Source organism: Phlebotomus papatasi, chromosome 3, assembly GCF_024763615.1.
Source record: "Phlebotomus papatasi isolate M1 chromosome 3, Ppap_2.1, whole genome shotgun sequence".
Taxonomy (NCBI): Eukaryota; Metazoa; Arthropoda; class Insecta; order Diptera; family Psychodidae; genus Phlebotomus; species Phlebotomus papatasi.
Window position 1 is genome coordinate 41,073,301 of NC_077224.1, and position 26,377 is coordinate 41,099,677.

At 32.1% G+C, this 26,377-nt stretch overlaps 2 protein-coding genes across 4 annotated transcripts in view; both read left to right on the forward strand.

Annotated features, from left to right (window-relative positions):
• Positions 1–2,678: 2,678 nt before the first annotated feature.
• LOC129805729 (peroxiredoxin 1-like) overlaps positions 2,679–26,377 on the forward strand; it is a 345,084-nt gene continuing 321,385 nt past the window's right edge. Inside the window, exon 1 of the mRNA XM_055853842.1 lies at positions 2,679–2,682. The gene's annotated coding sequence lies outside the window, so the exon portion shown is untranslated. The remainder of the gene's footprint in view (positions 2,683–26,377) is intronic.
• Positions 5,398–24,962, forward strand: LOC129805723 (MKRN2 opposite strand protein). 3 transcript variants are annotated; one of them, XM_055853833.1, is made up of 5 exons: positions 5,398–5,521; positions 10,192–10,343; positions 21,292–21,526; positions 21,601–21,787; positions 24,281–24,962. In XM_055853833.1, the coding sequence occupies exons 3-5, from the start codon at positions 21,315–21,317 to the stop codon at positions 24,608–24,610; spliced, it is 729 nt and encodes a 242-aa protein (XP_055709808.1). In that variant the 5' UTR covers positions 5,398–5,521; positions 10,192–10,343; positions 21,292–21,314; the 3' UTR covers positions 24,611–24,962. The 3 variants fall into 3 exon arrangements, with proteins under 3 accessions (XP_055709808.1, XP_055709811.1, XP_055709810.1); XM_055853836.1 differs by lacking the exon at positions 10,192–10,343; XM_055853835.1 differs by lacking the exons at positions 5,398–5,521; positions 10,192–10,343 and adding an exon at positions 21,215–21,231.

Genomic DNA, 26,377 nt, shown 5'->3' on the forward strand with positions numbered 1-26,377 from the left:
AGTTTTTAAATATTGCGGTGTCACGTTTATTGTGAAACATAGAAAAAAATTAGTCATTACGAAGCTTCAAATGGTATCAAACATAGGCACTTCCCTCTATACAGGATTTGTATTTCTCAATATTCTCTACAACAACATGGAAGAGAGTGAAGTCATGATCATATTTTAGTTCTTTAGTAGAAGTCAGAGAATGTGGGGTAGTGCAGCTCAGTTTTGAATTTCAAATTGAATTTTGAATACTTTTTACAAAAAGTTGATAAGCAGAACCAACATTTAAGTACATCCTACGACTTATTTAGCTTTGGAGTTGGTTAAAGAAATAACAATAATTGTTGAAATTAATTAGTTTGTGATAAGAACGATTTTAAATGAAAATCCAATAAAACTTGAACTACTATCATAAGAGGAGTGGCAAAACGTCTCAGGCTTTGCGGAATGCTCGAACTCCTGACTTAGATGCTATAGGCTGGAATCACCACTTCTCACCAGTGCCCCACTTTTCGCCACTTATATTGAAATCGCTATTTTTCGCGATTTGTGAAATAAATTAGCCGCAAAGTTCTTTGTATTTTTACTGCTGCTACGTATAGAGTCGAAAGATTATAATTATTCGCTCTGGATTTACGATTTTGATCATTTTTAGAGTAATATTTTTAGCAAGTGCATCGAATCCAATATTTCTTATTAAATATACTATAAGTGTCATCAAATTTTCATCAAGCAAAAAAACTGTTTTGAATCAATAATTTGTCCATTGAATATTTAATTACACTTGTGGAATACATAAAATTTGTATTTAGTTAATTAATATTTCATTTTATATTATTTTTATATAAAAATGAGGCATGGCGAAAAGTGGTAATATTTTGGAATGAATATACCACCTGTCGCCATTTTCAATAGGCGACGCTAACTTCACTTCGCAAATTGTCAATTGCCAAATCTGCATTGTTTACTTTCTGCAATAGACTTATAATTTGATTTCTCAAATAAAAGTGAAGAAAAATCGTTTAAATGAGTAAAAATAAGGTGATCATGAGGAAAAGGAAATGCTGAATGTATTCTTTTTATAACATTGCCTAAAATAATCGAGTTTGGACATTTTCAAGTGGGTGGCGAGAAGTGGTTACAAAACTGGCGAAAAGTGGTGAAAAGTGGCGACGAAGGGTTTTTTTTGCATTGTTAATAAAAATTAGTTATTTAAGTAGTCCAGCGTTAAATTCTAAGACTATTGTTTTCATGAATCAAAAACCAATACATCTGAGTAGTTTTGTGTCAAATTTGAGTTATCTTGTAATAAGAGTTCAAAAGTTATAAAAAAATTAATTCCTGTTTTTCCTAAACATGACGATAAGTGGTTACTCCACCCTACCTCAAAAATACTTTTACAGTAGACTCTCTCTCAATTGGGAATATGGGGCGAAATGTCATCCGGTTTAGCGATAGAATTGAGCGTCAAAGCCTTTGTAAATTCCACAAAAAGCGCTCAATTATAAAGAATCACGATAAAATAGGAAGAACTACAGCGAATTTGAGCAAATTAACTTCATAATTAAACGTTAAAATTGTCAACAAAATTTGTCGCCTGATTGAGAAAGAGCCGATTGAGCGAGAGTCTACTGTACATCTCTTACCGATTGCTGATTCACAACTGATTTATTGAACAGATTGAATCACTCAGAAGATCTCCCAAAATAGCTTAGGAGTAATAAAATTTATTTTTGGACGAATATTACTAATTATTAAAATCAGTGGTGGGGTCTAAATGGGGGGGGGGTAATCTGCACATAGCCTCGTTCCCTCAATTCCTGTTCGCCTCCAAGCGAGTTAGGTGCCTGGAAGGCCCCGGTACACTCAGATGAGTGATAAAAGATTAAGTAACCAACCCCAGTGGGAAGTCACGAGTGGATTGGACGAGGGGCTAACAACCCCTCCCCGTAAAAGAAAGATTGTTACGAATACTTGTAAGGAGCCTCAGATAGGTTGGATTTTTCGACAGCACCCTATGCTATGTTTCTGGAGCGAGCTGATGGAGAGTCGCCAGGATTGGAGGAGGTTAATGCAGGAGGCCCGGTCTTTTAAAGGAACGTTGCTGTCAACTAAGTAAATAAGTAAGTAAGTAAAGAAAATTACTGATTATAACCGGTTCAGTCTTGTTAGGAATACCAAGGCCTTTCCAATGAGACCAAATATGATATCATTCGATTGTGAAATGTGCTCTTAGAGCCTCTCAAACCTTTGACCTTAAAAATCCGTTATTAAGAATGATTCAACGGTATTTTAGTATACAGAGGAAATGTCCGCCTGGGTAAGGTAATTTCTAAAACATATTCAAAAATTAAAAAAGTCGTACTACGTCTTTTCGAGCAATCCTAACAAAACATGCATTTCGAGGGGAAGGGGAAAAATGAGATGAAAATGGGGGGCATGCTAATGGTCCCAGGGTCGACTTATGAGGGGGTTCTCCGAAAATCCCAAGGCTCTATCTCTAACCGTTTGGGTTCTAGGCGTGGTAACCGTCGGATAGACAGATGGACAGATAATTTTACATTGAAAACCAAAGTCCTTTGAAGCTGTAAAAGTGTCTTATATAAGCATATCGAGTTTGTGTATCATTAGCTTTTTTTTTTATTTTGTGAGACAACAAACTTGTTAATTTTTTTGTAGTTCTATTTCTTCGTATTCCAGTTACTTATTTAGTTGAAAGTTTTAAATTTAAAAAACGTATTTTTTACTTTATATAAGACGCTTTTCATAATCGATGTGAAGATTTAAGACCTTGGTAAAGGGGCAATAATAAACTGAAGTCCTGTAAGTCATATATAAATATTTAATAAAATCATTACATTGTTCAGGAACTTGTGTTTGGTACAACAGTTTAAAAAATTAAAAACATTTAGTTCTAATATTTTCAAAATTCAAAAATAAACATACAGGCTGTCAATCTTAAATCGGTTTAGAAATTTTATTATTGTTTTACGGTTTGGAAGCATTCCTAAAACTATTTTTTTACTTTCAGTTTTCAATGTTTAGGATTTCTTTTAAAATATTTTCTTTTATTTCTTCGATATTTTTGAATTAAAGTTACTTTGTTTGTTTTATTTGTCTTAAAGCCCCATGATACTGCATGAAAATAGCGTAATACGGGCTTCAGACCTAAGGCTTAGCTATCTGGCTTAACTCCTCTAATTCCTCATCAAGCATGATTTCTTAGGAAATTGTTAAGATTGAATATTAAGGGCAAATGATTCATTAGATTATAAAAAATCAATAAAATTGCTTATTATTAAGATTTTTTAGACCTTCGGGAACTGGGTTAAACCTCCAGTCTGAAGCCGGCCTAAGGGACAGATTAAAAACCAAATTTTTTGAATCATCTTGGAATTCACTCAGTGCTAGAAATTAGGTATTCTAGGTGCCCTATTATATATTTAGAAACCACTAGAAAACGATTTCATTTACGATACATTGACAGATATTCGCAAGAATTGAGAAATTTTAGTAGACATTAGGCCCTGGTGCCGCCTTAGTAGTGTGAGTCCATTCTTCTAAAACTGGTATATAAATAAGGTGAAATGTGTACTAGATCTCTTTACAACAGAGGTGTGCAAGAAACCGTTGAAACCGAATTAAGGTCAAAATAAGTTTGTTATAGTAGCGTTTTGACCATTGACATACATGTTTCATTTGACGTTAATTCGGTTTCAACGGTTTCTTGCACACCTCTGCTTTACAACATACTAAAATTTAGTTTAAAACGTTGTCTTCTTCGAGATATTCGTCATCGAATATTCGACAATCAATCTTTAGATTTATGTAAAATTTAACAAGACCTAGGGTCGAAGGAACACCTCTTCGACAGGGAACCCCTATTGCCACTTTCATCAAAATGTTGAAATTCATTTAATGCATATAACAAAATCTAAGTAATATGACGTTTTTTCATTAATCTGCGTTTTTCGATTAGGATTAGTATTCGAATTTCGTATTAAAAATAGTACAGAGTAGGGTGTCAATAAGCCCTGACACGAGTTCTTAAAATGTCAATAGGTGTTCCTTTCACCCTATAATGTACACTGATTAAATTTGGTAATTTGATCAAGTGTTATTGCCATTTAAAACAAGTTTGTTATTATAAAATTCCCTCCCAGTTTCGATTTTTTTGTTTTAATAAAAAATTATGATTAAATAATGTTTAATTAGTTACTAAGCTATTTCCATGCGGTGACCCATAATGAGAAAACATTGTAAATTTTCCGAGAAACGCTACACGAACCCAGAAAATTCCATTACAAGATCTGAGAAACCTAAAAAAAATGAACCGCAAAACTCGTGAAACCGGAAGCCCTTGTTAGTAAAAATGAGAATGACGTTATCTCTTGGCTATTATAAATTTTAAGTTGTGGCCTTTTGGTAGCATAATCCTTATTTGCTACTATTATTAACTTGAGTTCATTCATCATAATGCCTGATTAAAATTCATGTATAGCAAATCTTCATCGGATTTTTTTCTTATACTTAATAAAGATTATTAGTTTTTTTCTCTTATTTATTTTCACTGGGTTAATTAATATATGGCATGTAAAAAGAAACAAAGAACAATGTAATAGTTTAAGAATGTTTTTCTTCTTTTTACGACTTCAGTGACATTAAATCTGTTTGTGTATAGCGCTTTCACCTCATTAGTAGAATATTACACGTGTTGATAACTTTCTAAGCACCTGTAAATCAATTTTCTCTCCCTAAAAATCAAAAGACAACACTTCAGACTGTAACATGCTAGGTTATTGCTGGTTGGGACTTTTAGGTTTGATTCACCCTTCTTGGTGCAAAGGGGTGAATGAACAATGAGTATGGGTGGTTTGGTTTTTAATGGGATTTGATAGAATGATTAGGCATCAGCGTATTTAGAAATTTGGGAAAGCCGTGTCAAGAGTGTCAACAATGGTTGTTCTCTGGTATTTGGGGCTTTTTGATTTGCTAAAGAGTGATTAATTGGCTGATTTTGGTTTGAAGTGGTTCACCTCAGACTGGATATGTCATCTGACCGGAGTTCAATGATCCACATCACTCTTTCCGTCTCTCCGGCATCCATCAACCGCCACCGCCCAGAGCAAATGGAAAGTGAGTTGGATGTTTGTGTCCATTTCACCTGCTCAAAGTGCACTGCTTTTTTTCTGAGTGCTCGTTCTCACCTCTCCGCCACTGCGACGCCATATTGCCAGACGAGTTCCGTTCCAATGGTGCAAGAACCTGGGGAAGTGACGTAGTGGCGCGACGAGATCGCGAGAAGAAAACGGTACTCCGGACTCCCTTCCACACGGCAAAAAGATCACGATGACGCTTGCTGGAAGTTGAATGGCACTCTCGCTGGATTTGTCTTCGGTGCTCGCGATCAGTTCCATTGTGCCTATCGCGTTGAGCGGTGATCGCGTCGCGCCAAGTTATCGCGATCGTGGTCCACCAAAGATCATTTGCGCAGGAAATAAGTTGCAATTAGCACTTGGTGATCTTCCCGGAGGTACGTGATCACTATATTTATGTCCAAATAATTAAACGATCACGAAGAGTTTGGTTGGGTGATTCTTGCTCATTCTTGATGAACCAGGAAGAAGTACAAATTAGAAAAAGAGGCTAAACCACCTTATATTGACAGTCTCGAAGACCAACGGTACTATGGCACTCATAGACTAGAACAGCTGACGCAAAATCGCCTCAAATACGCGATTTTTCGGTGAAAAAGACTAAATTTCTTCTTTGGCCAAACAACACGGAATACTTTTCTTTTTGTTCTCTCTATACAGAAAAAAAAATTGTGAATTGCTCCACAAAAGTTCCCCAGATCTGGAAAGCATATTATACAAATTTCAATTAGCATTTCCAAGTATGGAATCACCCATTTGGGCCACACATGGCACCATACACCTCCATATAGTTGTGGTTTCTGGTTGGAAAAAGTTAATGAAATTATTCAAAATAATACCTGTGAGTGTCTCTTACATTTTGCTAAAGTTGATCGAGTGGAAAATGCGGTGTACCATTTTGCTTAAACCCACAAGACCACACATCTCTTTCGCGTAACATGAAGGAGGGTGGTCCTGTGTGGAAAAGTCTTTTATATGGATTCCAGTGGGGGCCCTTCAGAAGCCACCCACTCGTTGAAAGTGTGAAAAGCAATTTCAGCAGAAATTGAGTCACCTTCCTCCTCATATCTTACTCTCAGTGCATTGGGCAATTCAATTTCCCAATCTTGCACTCAATACCATCAAAGAATTTTCACATCTCTATAGCTCGATTTTATGAAGTTAAGGTGCGGGAATGATAATTTTTTTTTTTTTTTGAAAAATGAAAACCAGATGTTGGTTCATGTTAAAAATTTCAATAAGCCTGATATATATTATAGCTTAGGGGGAGGTGGGGCTACTTTGAGCCATGGGGCTACATTGTACTACGATTTTTTCGCATATTTCTAAAGGAAGCTGGGTTTTAACATGGTGTAATTCTGATAGACAAAAGAATTGTACATCTAAATATAATAATTGTAAGGACTAGCTTAATTTAAAAATAAACGAAGAAATTCATATATCAATATAACCCCATAACTCAAAGTAGCCCTACCTCCCCCTACTTTAGGAATAAGAGGGTCAAAACTTGGGAGCAAACAAAATTTTTCTCACTTTTCAGAGCAAAAAATAAATTTGATTGCCATAAGAAAAATTCTGTTTTAGAGTCAAAGGTTTTGGGTCAATCGTCCTGAAAGGGTTAACCCTTTAACGACGAGACACTTTTTACGGACCGAAAATCAACAATTAAAATTTAACCGATAAACAAAATCAATGAAACGTCTAAGATGTGAGTTTGGAAAAACCAAAAGATTTTGATTCGATGCATTTTTTTACACCTACGAGCGATAGGGACAAAAATAGCCCAAAAACTTAAGTAATTTTTCTGGCAATACTAATGTAATGAATAATAATTTTCAGTCTAATGAAAAATATTATGCATGAGTATTGTAGTTTCTTTTTCCAAAACGGTTTTGCTTAAAAAATATTGGAAGTATAAAAAATAATTAAAATCATTTTTCAATATGAGAATTTAAAAATTCATCATCTTTAAGCTTAAAAATTTGCTATACAGCAAATAGCTGGAGACTTGCAAAAAATATCCTAGATTCCTCCAACCTTCTACTTTGTAATTGCGTACAAACATAAGAAAAAAGTAACTTCAGGTAGTCAGGAAAAATTATTTACTTTATGGGTCACCGGTGTTCCAATCGTCCTTAAAGGGTTAAGGCGGGAGGCTGTATACGAAAGTAAAAAATCATATATTTTTCGCGATGTTTTTTTAGAGGAGAAGGAAATGACTAAGCTCAATCAAATTTTTAGTATTACACATTTAAAGTGCTGAAATATATTTTCTTTTTTTGGAATTTATCACGAATGGGTTCACACCAACGTAAGCCGAAGACCAAAATTAAAGGCTATGTTTGGTCTTATAAGGGTCAACCGCGATTACTTTTTATTCAATATAGGGAGAGAACGGGCCAACAATATGCTCACAATTTTTTTTTTTGAAAAAGTATTATAAAATTGCAACCTATAATAATAAATTATTAACTGAAGAGCTACGTCAGAGTAATCCCTAATATGTGAGAAATAAGCAGCTCGTAACTCTTGATAAAAGAAAGAATCTAAAAAGAAAAAAAAATGAGCATATTTCGTACTTAAATCAACAATAAACCTAAGGAATTCGTAACATCGGAGCTTTTTTCAGGGTGGTTTAAAAAAATTCATATTTCGACATACAATAAAATATTGACTTCAATATGTTGCAAGAAATATTTTTAAAAAATATAATTTTTAACAATCATTTTCGTTCAACTAAAAAGGAATACATTTCTGAAGAGAATAAGCCTTTGTTCGTTTCACTTGTTCGAAGATTTTTTTTTAGTTTTTCTCGCCAGTTCGACAAAATCGTTAAAATGTGAAAGGAACAAAACTCTTTTTGCAAACTTGCTTGACGCTCCGTTTGTCGTTTTGTCGAAGTTCATTTTTGCAAAATATTTTTAAAAAATATGTCGTTAGAAACTAATCAAAAACTAAGAATGTACTTTACCCTTATATTTTGCCCTTAATCTCAAAGATTTTTTATTCATTTTTGTACAAATTCACTTTCCTAGAAAGTTTTGTTTTCTTTTAACCTTCTGAAAAATTAGAGCTACTAATGATTACTGGCATTTTTTAAATCTTTAAACAGCTTTTAGCGTTAAGAGATTTTCCCAATAGATGGTCAAAAAGTGTTTACAAAGGTGGCAAGAAAAGTTTTTCGTATAGGGCCGAAGGAAAATCTGTTCGGCAGGAAACACCTAGGGTAAAATGGGGCAATTTGGAATCATGTTTAATTATGAACTGTGAGATTTTCAAACAGTTTTAAATGGAAAAAGGAAAAATCAACGAAGAAATACCCTTGTATGTAAAGTCTTGTACTCCTTCGTGATTTCTTTTTCCCATTATTTATCATTATTCCAAATTTCCCCATATTACCCTATTACCCCTATTACCAATTTCGTCAAAATATTGAAATTTATTTAATTTATCTAATAAAATGCAAGTAATGACGTTTTTTCATCAATCCACCTTGTCCTATGCTATAACACTGAGAGAAATCCGAAAAAGTTAAAATAACATTCCGAAAATATTAATTATACCTTGCAGTATTGATCCGAAATCGGTGTAAATATTACCCTTTTTAGGTGTATTGAGGGTTAAAGTTACACTTTTTCATGTTAATTTTACCCTTAAAAAGTTGTAAAATTAACATTAAAAAATGTTGATATATTTTTACACCTAAAAAGTGTTAAAGTTATGAGGAAAAAAAGTTAATCGCACTCTCTTATTTTTCTCAGTGAAGGATAAATGTTAAAATTATATAATGTAAATGATATAAAATAGAATGCCAATAGGTCATGATACGATTTCTCAAAGTGCCAATTCGTATTCCTTTCAACCTATTTAGGTAGAGTTCATTCAGATCGATCGCTGTTGGCTATTCAAATCATTCAAATTATCCGGTTGAATTATTTATTCATTTGTTTTTAATATTATACAGTCAATTTTTATGATATTCTCCATTATTTATGAAACAATTGACTTTATTATGAAAACTTTTTACTAAATATTATTGCAAGTATAAATAAATTGTATGAATAATTCCAGTAGACGACTCGAGGCGATTTGAAGTGATTATACCTTACGCATAAAATTATGTTTTTAAATGTAGATAAATTTTATAAAATTGTACTTAGACTTTTAAGAAATATCTTAAAACATACTAATAAAACTAAGTGATAATAACAGTGAAATCAATTTTACATTGGTTTACGTTTACGTGCTTTTGGAAGAATAAAAATAGAATATTCACACAATTTGTAAAAAATTCTAAATTTATTAATTTCCTGAAAAAAACTGAAGTACAGTGTTACGATTGTGATTATGCTAAGCCGTCTTTTAAATAATCCTAAATAATTCTGTTACCGGTTAAGAACCCAAACATTTTGAGATATAACTTTACGAATTTTGTGGAACCACCAAAAGTTTCCTTATAAATAAATTTAGTTATTCACTTAAAATATTTATTAAATAATAGTGCATTTTAATTTAATATGATAATGATTTTAAGTTGGAAATAAGCAGATTAATGTTAATTTCCAGATTTAAAGTTATTATTATTATGCCCGAATGTCTATAACTATAGGGAAAAGCGCGTAATCTTTGCACGGTGCATGCTTCGGACAACTTAATTTTTTCCTATTTTCTTAATGGATTTTACCCATGGCTTTTTCAGGAAATTTGAGGCATTGAACTATCTAATAAAATATAATAATAGGCCAAATTATTTAAAAAACATATTGAAATATATGAGTTGTTCGAAGCTTTAGTCGTCCGAAGGAACCGGCCTTTCCTCTAGTAGTATCAGGCTTTAAATATTTTACAGACATTCTGTATATTAGAGTAATTTTTAATATTGCTTTGAATCTTAAAAGTAAACCCCAATTAGGACTTGTTTAGAAATAAGATTAATATTAAAGAATTATACGGAATATTAAGGAATTACCTTCAGACGACTCAAGTTTGGAACGATTCATTTTTTTTCAATGTGTTTTTAATGGATTTAATCCATGGTTCTTTTCAGATAATGTGAGGCATTTCACTAGCTATTAAGAACATAGAAAAAATTGAGCCGTCCGAAGCTTCAGTCTTCAGTCGTCCGAAGGTAGAGCGCTTTCCCTTACGAAACTTCAAGTTTGAGGCTTCTAACTGTTTGCAGAGTCAACTTAAATCTATGTAAGGTTTCAGTCCTTGTGTACCAAATAACCAACAAAATTTTGTATTCCGTAACCATATAAAATTGAATCAGACAAACATGATACTTTGAGGCTGCGTTTGGGTGTGAAATTGCAAAAGACTTAATGTAAATTTCAAGGTACGAAAAACAAAAATTTGAATGTTTTCTTAACGCCAAAAAAAATCCTAAATGAAATTATATCGTGACATAAATTATGAAATTCAGTGCAAATACCTGACATTACCACAAATTTTACACGAATCCAAATGAGCATAAATAGCATTATATAAAACATTTGGAGTGCGCTATAGTTCCACAATAACATATTTGGGCATGATTTAATTTTGGCAATTAATGAACTTCACGAAAAATTTGTAAATAAACAGTTTTACCATTTTACATTTAATTATGGGAGTTTAACTTTTAAAATCGATGAAATATGTGGTTATGTGCTGTGATGCACTGTTAATTTGATAATTTATTTTTCCTTTTTTTTTCATTATGTCAGAAGGGTACATATATAACAGTCAAACAAAACCATATTGAACTGAAAAATCTGGGCAATTTGTGCAATTCCTCCTCCCAAATGAATTCATCAAGTTTTTTTTACGATGTTCCAAATGAATTCTTTAAGTTTGCAAAATAGCTTTCTGTGGTTTATGTTTTTTTCCTTCTTTCCCAAATTAAATTCTCTTCGCGAATGGAAGTGGCTCAAGAAATTTCAATGAGAAGAAAGTGAAGTCTCATTGCTCATTTCGTATTGATCCAAAAAAGACTGAGTCATGAGAAGGCGCCTAAATTATGTTTGGTGGGGCATTTGAAATTGTCTTAATTCTCTTGTATCATGTTTTAAAAATTCACTTTTTGACGCACTCTTCTGCGTGGGCGACGCGTAAGAATCACTCATGTTGGCAATTTTGTGGTCTGTTTACTTTATCTCAATGGGTTGTTGTCTTTCGGTGTTACGTTTGACGAAATTGATTGTTCAATTTGCAAAATGTACAACTTACTTGGCAGATGAAGACTTTCTAATTAACCTTCACTCAAGGTGAAACTGGTAGAAGTTGGATATTCTCTGTACTTCTTTTTCTCTTTGGGCGCGTGTAATGATCTGAGAAATGTTTTTCAATCAGGCACAAGAAGACTTTACAAAGTGTTCAATTTCCTTAGGTGAAATCTTTCAGGTAAAACAATGGAAAATCATTCAGAGTGGGTGAATTATTGTTTTTCCAAACATCTAACGATGCGCCTTAGCATCTTATATGGATGAGAATGGATATTTATTGACTGATATCCAGAATCCATGCTCTAATGAATAAACATGGTAATTAAAGTGTTCCGTTAATTAAGCAATTTTTTGCAGTACATTCTGACCATGACCTTATCAAATTTTCTTAAGTATTTTCATTGACAGTCTCAAATTGGTCTGCAAATCAATTAAAATGATGAACATCTATGAATTTCCGATAGTTCAATAGTAAACTTCATGGAACATTAGTCTTGGCCCCTTAATCCCATTTCATAGACTTACTTGGACTTACTTCTAATATGAATGTTATTATGATACATTTAAAAAACGTTCATTTATATACATTTTTTATCGGTTTATTTATATACATTTTTTAATTTCATACCATCCCTTCTTTTGATTTATTAATTGTGTTTGCTGCAAACTTATTTCGGGTGACCTTATCAAGAAATCTGAAAAAAACTAAATATGTATTTTTCATACAATTTTCTACTTCAGTATACAGTTTTAGTACATGATCAATGATAGCGTATAGATATGATAGCCATAGAAGAATTTGTCCTCTTCGAAAGCGTATAGTCAAACTGTGTGAATTATTTTTTTCTTGATCCATTAGAGCACCTATTAGTTCTTAAGAAAATATAAAATTTATAAACTTTTAATTTAACTTTTGAAGGCTTATTTGTGTCCTATATAAAGATTTTTAGTATTTTTTTCAACACTATAAATTTTAATTTTAATTTAAGGTCTTGATCATATAACAGTACAGCATTTAAACTAAATACCTATATCTTTTCTGAAATTTTCATATCAAAATCTTAAAAATTTAGCCGTTGTGACTTGATTTTCGGAGACCTTTTTCTTGAAAAAATAACGTACTTTTCAGTGTACAAAATTTCTCAGAGTATATTCGTCTGACTTAAAAAAAACTAAATATTTCCTGTTAACAGATGAGTTAAACTCGTAATTGAATGTACATTTTTTTTTAAATGAAATTTGGATTTTTGGCAGAATATATAATATTAAAAAAATATAATTTTCGGCTTATTTTACACCACGATTTATCTTGTAAAATATGTTGCAATAACGATAAAATAAAAATCGGCCGTTTAAGTATGAGTTTAACCCTTTTAGGACGATTGGGTCGCCCGTGACCCAAAAATGAAATTTTTCCTGCACTGAGAAAAAAGGGGGTGCGATTAACTTTTTTCCTCGTAACTTTAACAATTTTTAGGTGTAAAAATATATCAACATTTTTTAATGTTAATTTTACACCTTTTTAAGTGTAAAATTATCATGAAAAAGTGTTACTTTTACCCATAATAAAACCTAGAAAACATAATATTTACACCAATTTCGGATCAATAATCCATGGTAAAATTAACATTTTTGGAATGTTATTTTAACTTTTTCGGATTTCTCTCAGTGTACGGCCATAGAGCAATGTTTTGCTCCTTTTGCTCTAAAAAGTCAGAAAAAGTGATTTTTACTGACCACCAATTTTTGACCTTCTTGTTTTCAAGGGCTAACTCATCATTCAATTCAATTCAATTCAATTCAATTCAATTTATTGACTCACAAAACTTATGGTAGTTCCCTCTTACAAATTTGTGGCATAAAAAAAAAGTTAAAAAAAGGAAAATGAAGCAAAATGAAACAAAATATAGTTTATAAAACAAATTAAGAATTTAAAAGGTGAAAAAGATGAAAAGAGAAATTACTAATAAATCATCTAACAGGAAATTTTTAGATTTTGACGTCAGAAGAATAGGGGGAAGTGGGGCACCTTTGAAAGTGGGGTATCTTTGAATATGGGATTTTTCTCTGATTTTTAAATAAAATTGAGCCCTATCGTGATATAATTTAGCTCCATAAATAGATTGAGAAACTAAATTACATTATGATATGACTTATTTAAATCTAAAAATGGGAGAAAAATCCCAATTTCAAAGCTGCCCTACATTCAAAGGTACCTCACTTCCCCTATACTTTGAAAAATATGGTTCATCAAAAAGTGTGTTTCTTTTCAAGAACTGTTTCTTAAAATCAGATCTCAACGTTTAAATTTTTAAAATTTTCAAAGAAATTAAAAAAAAATATATATATATATATATATAATAGTATTTAAATTTAAGAGCTCGAGTTAAATATTTTTCTTATTATGTCGAAATAAGATGTCAAGAAAATAATATGCTGTTTTTTTTAGTGTGCGTGACCCACCTAATACCTTAAGCTAAAACATATCAAACTTTATGGTAAAGATGCTACTTTAAGTCAAATTTCTTAAAGTTTTCTTGAATTATAGAGTTGATCAGTTGATCATAAAACGTCATTTTAAACTTTTAAAAACTGATAAATATTATGTAATTTCGTAATACGTGAATTGTTTTGTTCATTATTTTTTAGCTCAGAATGCAAAATCTAAAATCTTTAATTTGTCATTAAATATTTCACTTAAAGTTTTAAACTTATTTTATCACAAAATTGAGGGGAAAGTCCCAGAAAATTGTAAACAGAATGTTTATATTTAGAAATTTGTTCCATATATTTTTTTAAAAGATGAATGTTGTAAAAAGAGAAAAAAATTATCAATTAAGAGGGGGCGGAAAGATGCTATCAAATACAATTAATACTTAATTAATTACATTAAATACTTAACGGCCACTGAATAAAAATTTTTACATTAATTCAAGTAATTCTATTCAAACATTAATTTCATTATTATTATTTGTATAATTATTAAAATGATTTATCTAACATTAATTTATTTATATAATGTAACTATCTATGAAAAGAATTTACCACACTGAATCCTAATTAGGAATTGGAATAAAGGAGAATATTTTGGAAATTAATGCAATGACAAACTTCCTGTGCATAACTTCCTGTATAAACTTAGAATAAATTTTCTTGATGCGATATAAGAATCTTTTGCCGACAGCAATTCGTATATCGATTGTGCACTAATAAATAATACAGAATTGTCTAATAAGTTTTAATATATTAAACGATAGTCCTAACAGGTTTAATATTATTCGTGAATATTAATAGCTGCAATTTGAATAACTTATAATATTAGAAAATTCGGTTATAATGGAAATTATTGAAATTTTTATGCTTCTATTATATAACGGAACGAAATAAATTGTTTAGTTTATTCTTTATTACTTAATACAAAGATTTATTAAAGTAATTTTACCTGAAAATTTTATTTTTAACTATTATACCATAAAACTATAAAAGAATAGGAATACTAGAAGTACATTAAACATACATCGATTGCAAAAGTGTGATATAATTCCGCAGGTAAAATTTTATATGGTTGAGAATATTCTTTCTTCTTTCTATTGTACCTTAAAATCCCCCTTTGAGTTAGGAGAGAACTGCTCATCAAAATGTTGCAATAGGAATTCTTTGTCACATTTCTGGGATTAGTTGAGTGCAATATTTGCAAAAGCTTGTGTTTCTGGTATTTTCGCATAAAAGAACTCTTCAAACAAGCTTCAAAATGAACATTTATGATTCTGCGAAGAAAACATGCCAAATGACTCAAATTCCTGTGTTTCTTTCCTTCACATGCAATTTCAAAATTTCCTTTCTTCTATATAATGAAAAATTCTCTTGTCCAGTGTCCTTTGTGGGAACTCATGTTCAGGATGTGGGGTGTGGGATGTAAAATTCCGTACCGATGTTGAGCAAAAAAGATTTAAGAGGCGTGCTTTTGAGATGCAAAAAGAGCCATAGATTGAGGAAGGCTTTCACTTGGTCACAGGAAGTTAAGTTCCATTTTTTTCTCAGCTGGGTCCACTTCTTTGCAGCCCAGAGCGTGTGAGAGCCTCAAGAGTGTTGGATGGAAAATAATGGGTCTCTGGCTTGGTCGGAGATTTCTCCGGCACACTCACACTGAATCCATTCATCATCCATCGTCTGCTGACCTTTTACCACTTTCATTTGCTTGTACACTCATCAAACACTCCACACAACACTTTCTGACCACTCTCATGTCATTCATATGGGTTCGACTTGGTATCCCTGGGGCAGCATCGTGTCAATATTTGGACACTTCACTTGGCGGGAGATGGCACCTTTGGGGGAAGCGAAAGAAGAGTGACATAAGGGAATGAGGGGTAGTTTCACTAATAAATTTTGAAAAGGAAATTGGAAAAATAGTCCAAAATATCAATCATCTAAGAAAAGTTCTATGAAAAGCAAAGAAAAATCTTTAAAAATTTCTGTACTTTTGATGAGAAAAATCACTTCACTGTTATAAAAGAACAAGAAAAGGCGAACTGGAGACCATGTGAACTGCGTATAAATATTAATTATAATGCAGATTTTACTGATTTGCTTTTACCTTTTTTTTTACTGAATTGGATATTTAAAATTAAGTATCAGATCCCTGGAAGGAAATTCTGTAACAGTATGACAATGTCATAAGATAAATTTAATTTTTGTACGGTAAATTCGGAAGAGCTAATCGCAAATCCGTTTGATATCAGTTATTAAAAGATTCATAGAGTTCCTTTGAGTGGCCATTCGATGCTCACTGGACTTTAATGTTGTCCTGCTCCTGAATTTACGACAAAAATTTATCATATGACATTGTCGTATTGTTACAGAATTCCCCTATTGGTCAGTAAATCCAAATTTTTCACCAAATATTCGAAAATGCACAAAATTTGAAACGAGAATTTATTACAAATTTGGATATTAAGGTGATTTGTATAGATTTTTTGAGGAAAAGCGGGAAAAGGAATTGTTATTTTTTATTAAGCTTGTCATATCATCTTATAGAGTAGTTATCAAAAGTTTGTTGCCTCATGTATGATCGGGAAACCAGATGCAAAAATGATAGAAAAAGTTACTTTTTCAAATTTTTCTTTTTGCAAATTAGTTGCCTGCAATCTGTAGATCCTATTTATATATTTAAAAAAAATAATTAATTTTATTTCATATAAAAAAATATTGTTTTCCGAAAGTTGATCATTTTTGATTCGTCAAAAGTTTGTTGCCTCATTTTAAAAAGTTATTCAAAATGGTCAAAATGTGCAACTAACTTTATGTAAACCGGATGCATTTTAAGTTTATGTCATTTGAGAGGAAAATGGTGGGTTTGTATGTTTCTAAAGTTGTCAATGGAAAATATATGCATATAAAAGTATTGATAAATAACAAGAAATAATCTGTTTTTTGATAATTTATAATTTAGGTTAAAAATTGTAAATTACAAAAAGTTAAAAGAAGGGAAATTATCCAGATATACTGCCGGATTGAATCTTCATCGTCAATTGTTTAATTTAATGGAAAATCTCTACAGGATATACATAAAATCGTCAAAATATATGGTGATAAGGTACGACCACATCTAAAAAATGCTACTTGCAGACCTACGGTTTCGACTCACAGGGTCGATAACAGTATTATAAGTATCTCTGATAGTGACAAAATCAAATGGAGTATTGCGAGCCAACCAAACATTCTTACCATTTCTTTCAAAATGGGCTTGTTTTTGTACCAGTAGGGACCTGTGTCCCTATAGTAAACAACTGTCTTTCAATTTATGGAGCAGACATCATTGGATCACTATCAGATTTACTTACAATGCTGTTATTAACCCTCTGAGTCGATACCCTAGGTCTGCCAGTAGCGTTTTTCAGATGTACTTGCACCTCATTACTATAATATTTGAATATTTTATGTATAACCTTTCGTGATTTTCCATAAAATTTGGCACTTAACGACGCAGATTCACTCCGGCAGTACCTCTGGATGATTTCCCACCTTCGAATTCCTTCTAACTTGCCATTTTAACTAACTTAATTATGAATTATTAAAAAACAGATTATTTCTTGTTATTTATCATAACTCTTATGCACAAGTATTTTATCATATACAACTTTAGAAACATACAAACCGAAACCCACCATTGGCCTCTTAAATGACATAAGCTCAAAATATGGCCCGTTCATTTTAGGTTATTTGCATGTTTTTGATCATTTTGAGGAACTTTTCAAGTGAGACAACAACATTTTGACGCACGAATAACACTGTGCAACAGCCAAAAATGGGATGGAAAATAATGAGTAGTTTCTTGTTCCTTGGTATGTCCTGAACATTTCTCCCGAAGAAACTTGTAGTCCATCACGTCAAGTTTCTGAGATATCTTAAGAAAAAGATCTTTAAGAAATTTTTCGAAATATTTGAAAAAAAGTTGTTTATAATCAATAACGGTACATCCTAGGATGTTGGTATCAAAGGATAACTCAAGGATGTGTAGAGGACGATTCAAGGACATTTTTCCTGGAACATCGCATATCCCTATCCCTCATGTTTTTTAGATTTGTTTCATAAACTCCTTAATATCCTCCAAGTCCATGAAAAGGATTCGTGGGACGACTTGAATCCTTTAAAGAAATAGTCTCCTGAATATCATAGGTTCGTAAAATACACCGTTATCCAGAAATTACGTATTTGAATGACTTATGAACCACAGAATTTTCTCTAAAAAAATCATTATTTTATTTCATATCTTAACAACATGCACTATAAGCCAATAAGACCTCGATATGGCATCGATCGGGCTCAAATTTTAATATGTTATAGCTGGGCCTTAGAGCTTTCGATCAATATACTAAACATAAGGTCCGCCGACCCCCCTGACCCGAGCTATAAGGGGTCAAAATTCGAAAATTGACCGGCCTCTATCTCCGCTTCTAATTAATATTTTGACCTAAATTTTGGTGTTTTGGTTTCGTCTCGATGAGCACTTTCAGATGAAAGTTCAAAAAGTCACCACAGGTGGCGCTGCGATACCGTCTAAATTCATCAACATTCAAACTCATTTTTCTTTGTGTAAATTCTCTTGTGTATTTTAATCAAATTTTAGAATGTTGTAGTCTAGTCTATGACGTTTCCAAAAAGTGGCGTAGGTTCGCTGTGGTTTCAATAGAACCGGAGATATGAGGGGTCGAAGTTCACGAAATTCAAAACATCATATCTTCTGTGCTTTTCTGAGCGAATTTGATGAGTGAGGGCGCACATTAAAGGTCTCACAAAAAGGACAAAATTCTGTTACCACCATTACACATAAAATTGGGAATTGTAAAGAATTTTATAAAATCCTTAAATCACGAGCAAGCGGCTTTCAAACGTTGTTAGAGGGAAGTTTTTCCAAAACTCGGCATCGCAAAAATGGAAGAAGGTGTTTTCACGGGTCCTGACATCCGAAAGTTGGAAAAGGATTCAACTTTCACAAATTCTTTGCTGCCAGATGAAAAAATTGCGTGAGAATCTGTCAAAAATGTAATTTTCAATTGTTTGGGAGGCACCAGGACAGAAATTACCGAAAATCTTGCGCAAAAAAATAATTTCAGCATTTAAAAAAGTGGATGTGAATATATCACTGAAAATCCACTTCCTGTATTGTCACTTTGATGTTTTTTTAAGACAAAAATCAACAGAATCAGATGAGCATGGAGAAAAATACCATCAATTAGCTGCACCTTACGAAAAATGGTACGAAAGCAAGAATCTTGATTCTCTTTTGTCATAAATGTGATGGATGGTGGATTACAAAGAAAATTAAACTTATGAGACATTAGAATTTATTTGTACAAGATATGAAATAAAATAATGAATTTTTTAGAGAAAATTCTGTGGTTCATAAGTCATTCAAATACGTAATTTCTGGATAACGGTGTATTTTACGAACCTATGATATTCAGGAGACTATTTCTGTAAAGGATTCAAGTCGTCCCACGAATCCTTTTCATGGACTTGGAGGATATTAAGGAGTTTATGAAACAAATCTAAAAAAAATGAGGGATAGGGATATGCGATGTTCCAGGAAAAATGTCCTTGAATCGTCCTCTACACATCCTTGAGTTATCCTTTGATACCAACATCCTAGGATGTACCGTTATTGATTATAAACAACTTTTTTTCAAATATTTCGAAAAATTTCTTAAAGATCTTTTTCTTAAGATATCTCAGAAACTTGACGTGATGGACTACAAGTTTCTTCGGGAGAAATGTTCAGGACATACCAAGGAACAAGAAACTACTCATTATTTTCCATCCCAAGAAAAAAAGTTTCATTTTGTTGCACTGTGTAATGAACAAATTTTGGAAAATAATTATTTTTCATATAAAATAAAATGAAATAATTTTTTCGAAATATATACTTCAATAAGATCTACGGACCACAGGCAACTAATTCGCAAAAAGAAAAATTTTAAAAAGTACTTCTGTCTATCGTTTTTTGCACCTGGTTTCCCGAACATACATGAGGCAACAAACTTTTGACACCTACTGTATGTAACTGCCCCTTATACTTTAAGTTTAAGATCTTGAAGCAAAACTTTCAGGTTCATTATACAATTCACAGTTATGATACAATGGGGTAATTTGGAATCGCTTTTGAATTGAAATTTTAAGTTTTTTGCTTCACTGTTATAGATGGTCAAAAAGAAAAGAAGGATCACGATGCATCGTGATCCATGGAATACAAGCCCTACATTCAAAAGTACTTTTTCGTAATTTTTCTTTTTTTTTGCCCATATAAAGCATTGATGAAATTCAAAAATTTCAATTAAGAAACGATTTTATATTACCCCATTGTACAAATATTTAGTTATTATGATGAAACCATTTTAGCAAATAATTAGAATTATGTTTATGAAATGGTGAAAAAAATAAAAATCGTAAAATCCGGAAAGTTACGATTTTATGGAATTTTATAAAACCTGTTTCACAATTAAAATGAAAATATTACAAAATTAAAAGTTTTAGTGGTTATGAAACTCAGTTACAACTTGAATGCTATGGAAGTTTAAGCTCACTTTTTACAAAGAGACATGAAAAAAGCGTTAAACTGTATTTTGATTTTCCGAAATTGCCCCAATCTCCGCTATAAACAATTGTTGGAAACACGCAATGTTACTTATACTTTTATTTGCTCTTTCCCGGTAAAAGAAGAAGAAAAATTCGCTTCAGCAAGTTTCGCCGAGTGGTCCAATATTGGATTCTCCATTGTTTTGTAATTACAATTAAATAAGTGACTGATGCGGGGAAATCTCCGTAGAACAAATACTCGAGAGACTTTCCAGTTGAATAATGTATGACGGAAGGGAATAAGAAAAAAAACGACCCAAGGTATAGCGGAAACCATGTCAGTGACCAAAGTGAATTGAATGTCGTGAGATTCTCTGTTCAACAATGAGAGACTTTGCGATAAAATTCTTAAGATGCCACTTCAAGATGCTGCAATTGAGGTGTTTTCTATATCACATCCAATCCAAAATTATATGCACCGTCAGAATGACCCAATTTCTGATCACACCGATCACACTGTAATACAATGTAGGTGTTAAGTAGGTCGCTGAAGCACAAAAATCACCAAAGCGATCACTATCGATCACCATGCAAATTTTTCCTCACATCCACCTCATGATTGCATGTGATCATAATAAAATCACCTATTTCTCATACTACTAACGGTTACTTTTGAATATCTTACCTGCCTTACCTGGTGAGTTGAGATCACAACCATTTACCTGCTGACTTGGCCGTCTTCAGCAAATTTTGAAGCTCTCCATGACAGCTCGAAGATCACCAAGTTTAACCACACTCTTCTCATTGTAGATGTAGATCAATCTGGAAAACAAAATCAAATAATGAACCCCAATTTACCTTTGCAGATACCTCATAAATCTCTCCCATCATGTCTTTGAGTGATCCGGGAATAGTATGCTTCCAGCATTGTGGTCCAAAGGTCTTTTGTGTTCGTTTGCCTGAAAAGTGTCCATCATGTACTCGTGATCTTTTGGAGGCATCTTTCAAACTTATGCCATTCCGACTGCCCTTTCCATTTGTCAGGGCATCTCAGTATCCAGGAGCAGTTGTCCTGAGACCTACAACAGGAGACTTCCTCAAGTAAGTCCATTTCTAATATTTTTAAAATCGAGACACAGAATAGTTTTACTATCAAAGAACGTTTTACTTTTCAGTGAGTACTTCAATAGCAAGGATCTTCATATCGGAGTTACCACATCTACAGGAGCTATTGTGGAATTCGATAGGGATGGACTGAGAAGACATACAGAGAAGGGGAGTAAGATCTCATGGAGTCAGAGTCTGCTTGTGGAGCAAATTCCTGAAGCTTGGATTGATCATTGGGATACAGTTCTACTCCAAGTAAGTTGCACATGAATTTTGTAAATAATAAACAAGTTAAAAAATGAAGTAGGATTTCAAAAATTCACTAAATTTAATTAATTTGATAATTTAATTAATGTTAGTTAATTTAGGAATTCTAGGGATAATAAAATTTCAAAATAAGATTGAGATTATTTATTTGTTTTGTTTAGTATTAAAATATCACTTTGCAAGTGTTTTAATCAAAAGTTCTACTCCTCATCGTTAGTAATATTATTACTTAGAAAATCAAATCCATTATTTTTAATTTTTTTTTATAGAAAATATTGATTTTAATTTATCTTACTTTAGATGCCCTTAACTTAGTTGATCTGCATTCTTAATAATAATATGACATTATTATATAATGCTTCTAATTAAAAATTTATACCTATTCAAGTAACATTCTACTTCATAAATGTTAGATCTGTTAACTTGAACCTGTTCCTAAATAAAATTAATTCGTTGCTAAGTTTTATCCAGTGTTCATCTGTTAGCAGATCTGTCTTCCTAACGATGATAAATCGACTTCTCAGAATATATAAGTCGATTTTTTGAAAAATTCGTTTTTTTTCTTTGGCACCCTCTAGTTATTTACCTTCTCCGTAAATATAGTATGTGAAATCTTAGCTTAAAATCGCTTTTCTGTAAAGTTGACCATACGCGACTTATTCATTTTATATTCTGAGCCATTGAAATGCTTTTCCTTCCTTTTTGGTTTTTAAACATTCTACACTGAGAAATTTTTTCGTCATAACTTTAACAATTTTTAGGAGTAAAAATATATCAACATTTTTTTATGTTAATTTTACACCTTTTTAAGGGTAAAATTAACATGAAAAAGGGTAAAATTAACCCCCAATACACCTATAAAGGGTAATATTTACACCGATTTTGGATCAATACTGCAGGGTAAAAACAACATTTCCGGAATGTTATTTTAACATTTTCGAATTAATCCTTATTAATATTTTTCTATTTTGCCAAGATAGATCTAATAAGTTCGAACCTTCTCTTAAGTAAGGTTGATTCTTATGAACCCTATTTCGGGAACCTTGAGCTTAACTGATATATCTTCTTAATAATATTATATTTAAAATCTTAATTTAAAAAAGTCAAAAGTTATAAAAAAACATATGGATAATATAAAATATAAATATTAAAAAAATATATATTTTATAAAAATATTCTACTTATTAACATGCTAATTCTGCTATCTTGTACACTTTTTTATATAAAATTACTTTGTTACCAATTTTACTTCAAGAGCCTTAAGGCCCAACTAGATTCAGGCTGATCCGCAAGAATACTCAGCCCGTAAAATTTATTTTAAAAGTTGAATATTCTCGAGGATCAATCCCAAACTATTTTAGAGATATATGGGAAAGTATACTCTCCCTTCGAAATTTAATGCCTTCGAATAATGTAAATTTTCTTTTATTTGCCTAACAGACTTTACACATAATTACTGATAATAAATTAACTAATATATTTAATAGATATGTGAATACTTAGGAAAAGTAAAAGAAAATTCACATTATTCGAAAGCATAAACGTTCGAATGGAGAATACTTTGCCCTAAGTTTTAATTTCTTAACGAACTACTGATTTCTAAATATTTTTACAATAGCTTATCCTTATTTTTAGTTCCATTCTTGTGTTCTTGCAAGCTAGATTGACTTAAATTGGAGTCCTTTACGAAGTACGATTTTTTTTAATCAATTACACTTCAGAAACCTCGAATTTAACTTAAACTCTTTCTGACTGAATTTGAACTCTTTCTGATAATGTTAATTGATAAATCAACAAGACTTATGACCAGTGCACAATAACTTTTGTTTTCAAAATTTCCCATGAGAATGAGCGAGATGACTAGACCCAGATCTCACTCATTCTTATTGATATGTCAAAAACATGTTTACAAAACAAAAGTTATTGTGCGTTGGGCATTATGCTCAGCGCACAATAACTTTTGTTTGTAAACACGTTTTCATAATTACCTATGAGTGAGAGTGAGATGACTAGATCTACGTTTCATTCACTCTCACTGAAATGCCAAAAACATGTTTACAAAACAAAAGTTATTGTGCGCTGGGCATAATGCCCAACGCACAATAACTTTTGTTTTGTAAACATGTTTTTGACATTTCAATTAGAGTGAGTGAGATCTAGATCTAGTTATCTCGCTCATTCTCATAAGAAATTTTGAAAACACGAATGACATGACAAGTTATTGTGCGCTGGTCATTATAAACCTATAAACATCTTATTGATAAACAGTTTGTTGTTTAGCATGCCCAATCTTCTAATTTAAAATTTTCCACACCCTTCCGTTACATAAGTTACATAAGAAATTATGGAGCCTACTTCACAGGCTTTCTACATAGTTTGTTAACTAATTTTCTTGATTATTAAAATATTGCTATTTAAGAGTTTCTATGGTATGATCTTTTAGGATACTTAGAATGCAAATATTCTTATTTAATCTTCCAGACTTGCAAGAAACCAATGTGGTCTAGTGAGGAGTACAGAGAGGATACAAACAACTGCTACACTTTTGTCCTGACCTTCCTGGAGGCTCTGGCTTACGGGGACTTGAGTAAGGCTGCTCAGAATCGAACGCTTTTCTGTGAAAAATACATCGTGCCAAGAACAACAGCAGCTGGAAAGTATATTTCGCTGTACAGAAAAATCCGAGACCATGGACTGTACATCCATTCAACCCCTACAAATGGCATTAGTACCAATGGGTCTCATGGGATGGAAAAACCGCCCACAAATACCTTCGGCATAGGAGGAAAATTGTGCAGCATTCGTGAATGATTGTTGATTGAGAATCAACCTTCAAGGCATTTATTTATTCTTTCAGACAAATATTAGTTTTATGTTGTGTAATTTATTGTCGTTGGCATTATGTGGTGTTAACCCATGGCAAAAGGGATATATCTTGAAAAGTTTTCCCATTGGAGATTAGAGTTACTCCAATGAATAAGATATTTGATGTGAAAATTAACTGACACTATACTTGTCCAAGAGTTAGTGCAGGATCGATGAGGAGGCAAAGAGAGGGTTATAATATACTAGTGTAACATAAAGTTCTCAACGAGAAATTCTGAACTAAGGGTGTGATAAATACAATGGCTAATAAATATTAGATTGTTGCTTTTCACCACAATTTGTGTTACTATCTTGGAGTACTGTTGCTTTACAATTACCCCGAATATTAATTATTTTGTGTCAAAAGCTTAAATTTTGGACCAAAAAAGCCATAACTGAAGGATGAATCGCCAAAATTGGGTGACTTTACGACCACCTTACATGAATTTCCCTCCAATATATTCAGCTCACGACTAAGTTAAGATTAACGATTAAAGTTTCCATGACGGCGTCTTGATGCAATTCCTGCGGAAGACTCATTTGAAGAGGCCTTTGGATGAAGTTGCCGAAAATGGGACAAGAAAATAGAACAAACTCCAAGTTAAGGTATGATTAGCGATTAGAACCAAGGATTTATAATAGCTGCAAACTTCTGTACTCATTTTGAATATTCCACCTCAATTTTCATTAATTTTCTAAGATTCAGGATGAAAATAAATCATTTGTTAAGTTTATGAAAAGTTTAAGGGCAAGCCGGGACAATTTAATGACTTTAAAAAATCAAGCGCAAAGTAAAAATTATTATGAATTTTATGCTGAATTTTAAAAAGATAAAAAGTGTTGCTGAAAAAGAAAATAGCAAAAAATAAATAGGTAGGGGAAGTAGGGGAAAGCTTTCAGGCTTCGCAGGTATTCTGCCTTCGAACATTTCATATTTATTCCCATCTTCCTGTAATGAATTTGAGCTATTTTTGCAATTCAGATGCATTAAAGAAATAAGGGAAAAATGTAAAGAGTGTGCGAAGCCCCTTGTAAAAAATTAAATGTATAGGGTAAGTGTGTCAAATTTCGGCATAGTTGCATGCAAGCGTCAAAGTCTTAAGATTGAAATGTAATATTTTAAATTCAAATTGATTTTTTTTTATTCTTTCTTCTGAAAGAGTGTTGCTTGGAACCTTGTAAAGTGTTTACCGGCTTTATTTACTCTAAAATCATTTTTAATACATTTTAAAATGAATAAAAATATAGACATAACTTTTGTGCCCTATTTCGGCCACCTTCATTCTCATAGTTCCTTGCCCTTCGGGAATTCTTCCAATGCCTTTTTCACGTCATCTCGTTTGTCGATGCTACATTTTTTGTTATTCTTTTGCATTTTATAATCTCTAGAGTACGTAAAATCTAAAAGTTCATGGAAATTCGAGGAACAAAAAAAGTGGCCGAAATTGCAAGCTGGCCGGAATTTGGCACACTTACCCTAAAGCTATGAAGCAAAAATTAGAATTTCTATGTAATGCATCCGACAGATTAGGAATTTTTTTTGAAATCAATATTCACATCCCTTCCTTTACTCCTTGAACTTTACTCCTTTACAACTTTGTCGAAGACCACTTTATTCTATTGTAACGGGAAATGTTCTTTAATTAAGTTAAGGCAATTATGGCCTCTACACTCTAGAGAAATTTATGTCCAAATTGAAGCAAAATCCCTGTG